General features: G+C 54.4%; 2 protein-coding genes across 2 annotated transcripts; one reads left to right on the top strand and one right to left on the bottom strand.

Annotated features, from left to right (window-relative positions):
- Positions 1–911: 911 nt before the first annotated feature.
- Positions 912–2,288, bottom strand: PHYSODRAFT_468157 (hypothetical protein; the record flags this gene model as incomplete). Its single annotated transcript, XM_009519338.1, is given in 3 exon segments — positions 912–1,190; positions 1,248–1,722; positions 1,741–2,288. 3 exon segments carry the CDS (start codon positions 2,286–2,288, stop codon positions 912–914), a joined length of 1,302 nt encoding a protein of 433 aa, XP_009517633.1.
- A 1,111-nt stretch (positions 2,289–3,399) lies between these two features.
- On the top strand, positions 3,400–3,794 carry PHYSODRAFT_323754 (hypothetical protein; the record flags this gene model as incomplete). The annotated part of the gene is made up of 2 exons (XM_009519337.1): positions 3,400–3,506; positions 3,551–3,794. 2 exons carry the CDS (start codon positions 3,400–3,402, stop codon positions 3,792–3,794), a joined length of 351 nt encoding a protein of 116 aa, XP_009517632.1.
- Positions 3,795–9,237: the final 5,443 nt, after the last annotated feature.

Genomic DNA, 9,237 nt, shown 5'->3' with positions numbered 1-9,237 from the left:
GTTTGCCTGTCCCTTCGGGCTGCTGGCAATCCATGAGTATGGACTTTGTGTTTGGCCTGCCGGCGGACGCGGCGGGCAACACAGGAGTCGTGGTCTTCGTGGACCGACTGAGCAAGATGGCTCACATTGCGGCTGTGCCGGATACCATCGATGGTAAAGGTACAGCAACGCTGTTCTTGGACCGAGTGTTTCGACAACACGGACTCCCGGAGTCGATTGTCTCGGACCGAGACCCCCGCTTCACGGGCCACTTCTGGAGCGCGGTCTTTGCGGTGCTTGGCACCAAGCTGAACATGTCCACGGCGGACCATCCGCAGACCGATGGTCAGACAGTGCGCGTGAATCACGTCGTCGAGGACGTGCTCCGCAGCATTTGCGCTGAGACGCCGAAGCGCTGGAGCGCCATGCTGCCACTCGTTGAGTTTGTGTTGAACAACGCCGTGCACGCCTCGACAGGCTACACGCCGTTCTACGTGAACAGCTTTTCTCATCCCCGCGTCCCGCTGACGCCGCCACGTGGTGGCCTCGGGCTTGGTGGGGGAGGAGAAGCCGATTTAGCTGATCGGCTAGCCGATGTCAGCCCGGCTACTGTTCGTAAACAGGTTGACGCTTTCTTGTCGACGCGTCTGAGTGTCTTACGACATGTCCGTGACGCAATGGCTGAGAGCCAAGACAAGCAAAAGGAACATGCAGATACCAGGGACAGAGGCAATGTTGAAAGTTATGAGGTCGGGGACCTGGTGTTGCTTAATGCTAGGAACCTACCTACACATGCAGTATCTGCCGTCTTCAAGACGAGTTGCGCCCGCGCTTCATCGGACCTTTCAAGGTTGTGGCCAAGAAGGGCCTTGCGTACACGCTCAATCTTCCGAAGAAGATGCGGACGCACCCCGTCTTCTACGTGGGCTTGCTCAAGCCGTACCAGGACCCGATGCAGGTGCAGATGGAGGCACCGAGGGTGACGAGGTCACAGGCGCGGAGTTCGCGGTCGCCGAGGACGCAGTCGCAGGCGTCGAGGACGCGACCATCCACGCGGGCACCGCAGGCACAGGCAGAAGAATCGGCGCCGGAGGTGCCGCGGGCACAGCGAGAGCCGCAGGCGCAGGAGGCGCGGTAGTCGGAGCCTGCATGCGGGCCAGGAGGTCGAGCTGACCCTGAAGCACAGCCTGCTGACGCTGTAGCTCCCCGAGCTCCCGGCCACGTTGCTCATCGCGATCGCGATAGTATCGCACCCAGTCCTCCAGGACCCCAAGACGGTCCCAGACCGCTCGAGGCACCTCGATCCATCGCGTCCGCTCGGCGAGCTCGTCGAGTTCGGTGGCAGTCCGGCCCAGACGTGCATCAACGTCACGGATATGATCCCGAATGCGACCCGCCTGCTGCCGCACCTCCAAGAGCTCACTTTGAGTCGCAAAGGACCCCACAGCGGCCTCCACCGGCCCTGCTCGATGAGCATGGGAATCTACATTACCATGTGGAGCGCATCCTGGCGAAACGGCGGTGCCGGGGTCAAAACCAGTATCTGGTGAAATGGTGAGGGTACCCTCACTCCGAGAACTCATGGGAGTTTGAGGTGCCCCTCCGCCAAGACTGCCCAGACATCGTGGACTCTTTTGATCAGCTTGATCACCAGCGCCCCGAGGGCTCAAGGCCGGCCGTCCCGCGCTTCCCGGCAATAAGCTGGGGAGCTGCTGGGTCAGCCACACTGCTCCGAGGCTGACCCTGAGCCACAGCGCTCACTCCCTCGCGGGAAGGAGCGGCTGGAGTGCTCGAAGGAGCGAAGCGCTAAACTGGGTCTGCGGCTGGGCGAGTGCCGAGAGGCTGCGCTTGGCTCGGACCTTCGCGAAATCGAAGCGGAGCTTGCGTTCAACGCGAACTTCCACTTCACTGAAGCTGGCTCGGAGAGCGTCCATGGAGCTGAGCTTTCGGCTGTGCTCGGCCCAAGACTCGAACTGAGCTTCGTACTCAATTGAGTCTTCCTCCGGGCTAAGTGCCACCGGGTGCGTCCGCATGGCGGGCACGGACTTCTGCTGGGCTTGCAGCCGCAGCCTCTCGCGATACTCCGCGACAGTCGTAGACTGTGGAGTGAGGAGCCGCTCTCGCAGAGACGTACGCAGTGCGAGCTCCTCCGGAGTACGGGCCGCGGGCCCAATGGTGCGCAGCGCGAGAGACTGCTGGAACGCCTGGCGACAAGCCTCCGCGGGGTCGCGAGGCCGGAAGCCGTAGTCGGCAATGCTGGGGTTCAGCAGAGGCCGCAGCTCGGGGCGCTGGGAGCGCGTGGGAGCCATCTGCGCCCCAACCTGCTCGGACTGAGCTTCGTCCAAAGGGTTGGAAATGACGGGCCCAGGGGCACGCCCTCACCACGAACGGGTTTGGAGTTCGCAGCGGTGGCCGCGGCTCCTCCCTCGACGGTGCAGCGCGCTCTGCAGGTGGACGGCTCGGCGAGCGCACAGGAGACGTGTGCGCGGGGCGCTCTTGATCGCGACGGCTCGGAGAGCCAACTGGGGCCGGCGAGCCTTCTTCACGGCGTGTCGACGGTGTGGGCGAAGCGTCGCCGCGGCTCGGGGAGCGTCGCGTGAGTGGGGACGCATCTCCTCGGTTCGGGGAACTCTCCATGGACTCGTCCACCTCGCCCTCTTCACCAAAGAGTTCCCTAGGATCCATGATCTGATGGGTTGGTGCTCGAGGAGAGCTGGGGCTTGCGCGCTGCGAGCTGCGCCTCAGGCATTGCGCCGCGAAGTACTCGGACACCGAGAGCCTGGAAGGCGTCGAGGGTGTGCGCGCGGGCGCTGGCGTTCACGGAGGTGCGGAGGCACGCAGTGCAGCAGCACGAGAGGAGCGAGGCTCCGAGGCGGATCTCGCGAGAGGCTGTCTGCGGTCGAAAGACCAAAAGGCTTTATGACTTGAAGTCATGTGAGGGCGCGTTGCGCCTAGAAGTTCTCAGAGAAGTCCACGCGATGTGGATTGACTCGAGGCTTGACGGAACAAGACCCGGAGGTTGACCGTTAAGCGTGAACACCCGTGTCCACGGTTTGGTGGGGGAGGATGTAACGGGGTTACACGATAGTTACCCGAAGGGTTATGAAGTGGGTACACACTGTCTAACCTAAATCAGTAGGAGAATCAGTACATGGCTTCAGAGCCACTGATTATGCATATGACTAGGGTTCACTATGCTAGATAGTGAACCGGATACATTTACACCGTAGGCGGCTTTGCCGCAATAAAGGGAAATACATTCAGTTTGAGATTCACACAGTTAAGAGTTAAGGGTTGACTCTTGGAGTCCGTAGGGTGTACGGACTCGTACGTTCTGGTATTAGAACGGGCGATCATAAGCTGAGACTCTGCGAGTCTGTTAAGCTTCCTCTGACGCAAAGCTACGGCAGCCCCGCTGCGATGGTGGTGAGCCGCTGCAACGCCGTAGTCAAGCCCGCGAATGTAGCCACGCAGATGCTCGAGTACACTCAGAACAACCTGCTCCCGACGCGCACCATGGTCTCAAGGTGGGCAGAGCCGTGCTGGACGGCGCCGACTGCTTCATGCCTAGCGGCGAGTTGGTGACCACCATTAACATGGCCGTCAAGGAGGCCAACGAGCTACTGCTGCAGCCCACGTACCGCGCCAAGTTCCAGTCCGACCTGCTCACGTCGGCTGCATGTGCATCTCATGGTTGTGCTAACCTCCACGGGCTACACGGCGCGCAAGGTGACCAAGTACAAGCGCGCTTAAATACGGCCGTGAGCTACGTGATCCTCGAGGTTTACTTCGAGAAGCCAACGGCGGCGAGGTGATTTAACACCTGCGATCGCGTTTTGGTCCCAGCAGCAGTGTGTCGTACTTAAATGAGAACGATAGCACCAACGCCCGCCGCAGGCGGGTCCTGCCAACTACCGAGCGAAGCGAGGTGCTCCCCCTTCGGGGGAGGTAGAGGGGGGTCTAGGGTTTTGTGCCCCAAGGGTACAGGGGATTTTAGGGATCAGGGTGTACTTATAATGCCAAGGCGTCTTAATGTTCAAGCTAGAACGCTAATATCTGTGTTTATTTCGGCTCTGGCGCATTCGTCTCCGCCAGCCTGAGCGAGGTTGTGGAAAGATGGCATTCGTGTTTAGTACAGTCGCTGCAGCGACTAGCGTATTGTGTGGATAGCTGTAAATGATCAATCCAAGTCTATTAGTTCGGCGCTCGTTCTGGGCTGTAAAGCGTGCGTCCGGAGACGCTATACGAATGGCTGCGCAACAGCACAGAATGTTGCGCTGACAGTGCATGCAACACGCTCGGATCTTGCTCCTTGCCCATCAGAGGAAGGCTCATCAGGTTGAGCGCCGCTGCTACACTCGGAAGTGCCGATAGATTTTTGGTAAATGCGACTGGGTGTTGGTCGTTACCTAGATAGGTAGGTTAAATGTATTCAATCTCACCTCAACCTTGAAATAAATGCGGCTGGACTTACAACAATAAAAGGTTAGAAGTGATAGATACAACATAAGTACATTATGTACCAAACCTGTTGAGGATGCGCCCGACATCGATGTGCCCTCTGTCCGAGCTTTGGTAGATTATCAATCGGAAGGCCGCGGGTCAGTGTGACCCATATCCAGATCCGTGAGTATTTTACAACAAAGGTATTATTCCTTTCATGCCCGACCCATACCATACCAGAGACATATCGATTTGTCAGTCTGGGTGATTTACTGCTCTCCTATCCATATATATGGGTATCTTTCTTGAAGACCTACCTTTGGCGTGTTCTCGCATCTCCGGGTACCAGTTGCCGGCTTCATATTGGCCATTCTGACCAGATCGACAGGGGAACGTCGACCAAAACTATGTGGTATACATAGTTTGAGGCGTCGGCCTCAAAGCAACACGCCACCCGTCGGACGAGACGCGATCTCCCCCCACGAGACGGGAGACGTAAAACCTCGAGAGACCGTCTCCCGAGGTTTTACGTCTCCCCGAAACTCCCGGAGAGACGCACTTAGAAGATACGATAGTGTACTGCGTCTCCCGTTTCGAGATAGCCATTGGCCCATAATCTATCCTATAATAGAGAACCAGCGTTTTAGCATATTCTGAAGGAACTTCGCGGAAACATCGCAACATATCGCAGCCAGGCCTGGGGAGAAAGGCCTGCTGAAAGGCAAAATACGCCTCGGGTTTAGGCATTGCTTTGACCAATCGCAGAAGGAGCCAGTGAGACTCTGACCAGCGCGTAAAGTACGCATGCACTCTAAAGGGAGACGACGAGGAGAGACGGAAGTTTCGTCTCCTTTTCCAAACACTTTTCAAGGGGGAGACGGTAATACCGGGAATACCGACTCCTCCTGGGAGGGGAGACGGTATATCGATAAAACCGTCTCCCCGCCCAAAGTCTCGTCCGAGGGGTGCAACATGCCGAAGCGCAGCGAACGTGGTGCTCAACTAGTTTAATACTGAAGTAGTATACATGCTACTTCCACAGTGTTGTTTGACTTCTCAATTCGTACGTAGTATACTCCGTCCTCGCTCAGCCACGACCTGCTTTATAGATAATCTCTGAAATCTCTCCTCTGATTTATTGGATAGAGGTGTCATGCAGAAAACATCCGGACAAAGTACCGGTAGACCGTCGATCGATGAAATTGGTTATTTATTACCATGTCAAAGGCCTTCTCGTTTTATGGATTCGATTTTGTGTTCAATGACACCGCGTACGACAAAAGAACTATCAAATCAAGTATTATAATGATACTTCACCATCTCTTCTAAAAAATGCGGGACTTGACAAATAATCGTTGGTACTGGTCCGCGGGCTTTAGAAGCCCGCTTGATTCGCAGTTCGGTGTTTTTGTAGTTGCTGTTGCAACTAGGGCTTCGCGAAGGCTGGGATAGGTGCATAATCACATTGGTTAGAATCATGAAAGCCACTTCATCGGGTGCGCTAACTCGTCGATTGTGCAGTATACGGAGCCCCTAATTGAAAAGCAAGCCTGAGCACGATTGGTTCGCATGAGAAGATATTGGTCAAATTATCAAATGGTACCTCAATACGTTCGAGCCATGGGCATCTCCTGCGCCTGCTTCGCAGCCGCAGCATCTGCCCGGAGCGCGAGCTATTCTCGAATGAGAAACGATCGGTCGTCAGCCTCCATCATTCTCGTCAGTCAACATCAAGCTGATCTTAAAACTACCGGTTCATCACCAATTTGTATCGATGCCCCAATTAATCCTGTTTGGGCTGGACTATCAGCACTTCGTCGCTTCCTATCCCAGTATAAAAAATGTCGCTGAACATGTAAATACATTGGTTGCCATCAATGCGAAGTATTGAATAAGAAGGCTTTGGTACAATACCTTTTATATTTTACTAACAAAAGGCACTATCTGCCTGGTGTATTGCCTCAACAGTGCCGATATAGAATGCGGAGTTAACAACAAAATGAAGAAGATGAACCTTGCTTGACAGCTTGTAATTGACAGGTTGTAAAGTAAAAAATTACACATTTGTAGTTATTGTAGTCCACAAAACTTCAAACACTCTCTCGCAGCACTAACGTTGTATCCTATGCAGGTATGCTATACTAATGCATGACCTTGCTTGCTTGCCTCGCTTTGCTTTGCTTCGTTTGACTTTGCCTTGCTCTGTTTTGCTGCGTAGCCTGGCTGAATTGCCTTCCAGTAACGTTGCACAATAACAAAACCTGGCTGGGTTGTGCAACCTGGTATACACAAGTTACGAGAGTCTGGGTTCCATCAGCACCATATTCGAGCTTGAGTCTGGGCACGGCACTTAGCGTAGAAGTTGGAGGCCACTTGAGCTTCAGGTTGAGAATTCAAAAGTGAGCCGAGTTGTGTTTCATCGGGGAAAGCCCGCAGGCGAAAACCCCCTTACGGTACCCAGTGACTACTTCGGCCCACCCAGTGAGCAAGGGAGGACCAACGTTGGCCAGGATCGCGCAGAGAGAGCTCCTCAGAGACTTTCTCGGATCCATCCTTCTCCCCCATAGTCACAACCACTCACAACTTGACGTTTTCTTATTCATTGGCACCTAACGGGGATGACACTAACATCAAAGGCCTAATCTGCTGCTACTCGTATGTGCTCCTGCCATTGATGTCTCGTACTCCCACGGCAGCCCACGTTTGGTGCCATGCAACATGCATCATATGCAATGTGCCACCAGCTTGACCAGCTGCCCTTCGGTAGCACTGAGCTCGCAAGCTCACACTTCCTGCATTTCGACGTCCTCGCCCGCCTCGACAGCATCAACCATCACCCAGGCATCCGAGACGTCTTCAACGTTCAACCTGCCCCGCTGGCGCTCGAACTCGGCTGACCCCAAAGCCTTGGTGAACACGTCTGCGCAGTTGTCAGCACTCGGCACGTAGACGACATCCAACTATTCAGCTTGAATGTACTCGTTAATGAATCGCGCATGCTTGGCCATGTGACGCACCCTCGACGTGTTGCCGTTGTTGGCCACCACTTTGGTTATCGCAATAAACAGGTGCTTGCAGCGTTCGTTCACCGAAACCAAGCTCCAAAAGAAGCTCGCGGGCCCACACCACCATCTTGCTGCATTCGCAGCAGGCAACCAACTCAGAGCTGCAGGTGTCTTCCGTCACACGCCTCTGCAAGTGACTTTTCCACATCCACATGTTGCCATGCAGTCGCAGCATGTAGCCCGTCACTGAGCGACTGGTGTCGGGGCACGACTGGTGATCAGCGTCACAGAGTGCGTCCAGCATCGGGAACTCAGGCGTAAATCGATACACCAATCCCATGCTCTTCGTTGCTAGCGCATAGCGTACCACTCGCTGCGCGGCACGGTAGTTCTCCGCAGTGTAGGCGCTTTTGTATCGTCCAAGTGTTCTCACAGCGTTCGCCAGGTCTGGGCGAGTGCACACTACCAGGTACTGCAACGAGCCAATGATCTCCCTGTAGGACAACTTCGGATTGTTGATCTTGGATTCGTCCCTCTCGATCGCAGTGACCTTCTCGTGGTGAAACTGCGGCGAGCGCACCGGCTTCGCAGATGATAAACCGAACTTCTCCGCAAGGCGCTCAATATACGCCGCCTGGGATGAGAACAACATTCTGCCAGGCTTGTAGTGTACTTCCATGCCAAACAGGTGTCCGACTCGGCCGAGGTCCTTCAGCTTGAAACGAGCCGCAAGTTGCGCAACCACTTCGTCGATGTTGGTGGGGATTCCAGCAAGAACAATGTCGTCGACATACACGGTAAGAAACATCATGCGCCCTCGACGACATCTCCAGTAGACACCAGCATCATAGGTGCACTGTACGAAGCCAAGTTCAATCAACACCTTGTGCAAAGTATCATTCCACATTTTCGATGCTTGTTTGAGACCGTAAAGGTTCTTTCGAAGTCTGCATACACGATCGGTTCCGTCCTCGTACCCCTCGGCGAAAACCCCCTTACGGTACCCAGTGACTACTTCGGCCCACCCAGTGAGCAAGGGAGGACCAACGTTGGCCAGGATCGCGCAGAGAGGGCTCCTCAGAGACTTTCTCGGATCCATCCTTCTCCCCCATAGTCACAACCACTCACAACTTGACGTTTTCTTATTCATTGGCACCTAACGGGGATGACACTAACATCAAAGGCCTAATCTGCTGCTACTCGTATGTGCTCCTGCCATTGATGTCTCGTACAAATTGCACAACCCAGCAAAGGCAGGCGCGCTGCTTTAGCTTCCTAGCCGTGTCTTGCCTTATTTTTGCTTTGCTTGCTACACTGGGTGGTGCAAAATGTGTATTTATACTTCATGTACCAACTGATAATGCTAATGTAACTTAGAGGTTGCTTTATGTCGCTTGATGACAAACTCGCCTAGGGAGTTCTTATGAGCTGCGAATTCTCAGTAAACCCATTTAATATATATATCATTTGAGACCACGTCGAAATAATGATAAGGCAAATCATCAGTTCCATGGCCACGAGCAGTTTAATGGCCATCACTGTTTCTACCAATCCTGACGATGTAGCCATTTTTTATAGATATGATTTGCCAAAATAAAAACAGCTGATTTCAAGTGAAAACCTCAGTGACTTGATATTCAAGCTGTGCACGGGAGGACCAACCAAGTCACACACCGCGCGTCAACAGTGCTCGGAAGAGCTCTTCCTTCTCTTTCCTGCTTCCCCGCAGCATTATTCATCGTACGTATATACCCTGGCGTAGGTATGTGGTGGGTAGCATTTGACATTCGTTATGACACCGCTCGCAGGT

Source organism: Phytophthora sojae (assembly GCF_000149755.1).
Source record: "Phytophthora sojae unplaced genomic scaffold PHYSOscaffold_1, whole genome shotgun sequence".
NCBI classification, from domain to species: Eukaryota; Oomycota; class Peronosporomycetes; order Peronosporales; family Peronosporaceae; genus Phytophthora; species Phytophthora sojae.
Note: the sequence above shows the minus strand (reverse complement) of the source record. Positions and strands in the feature narration are given on the sequence as shown.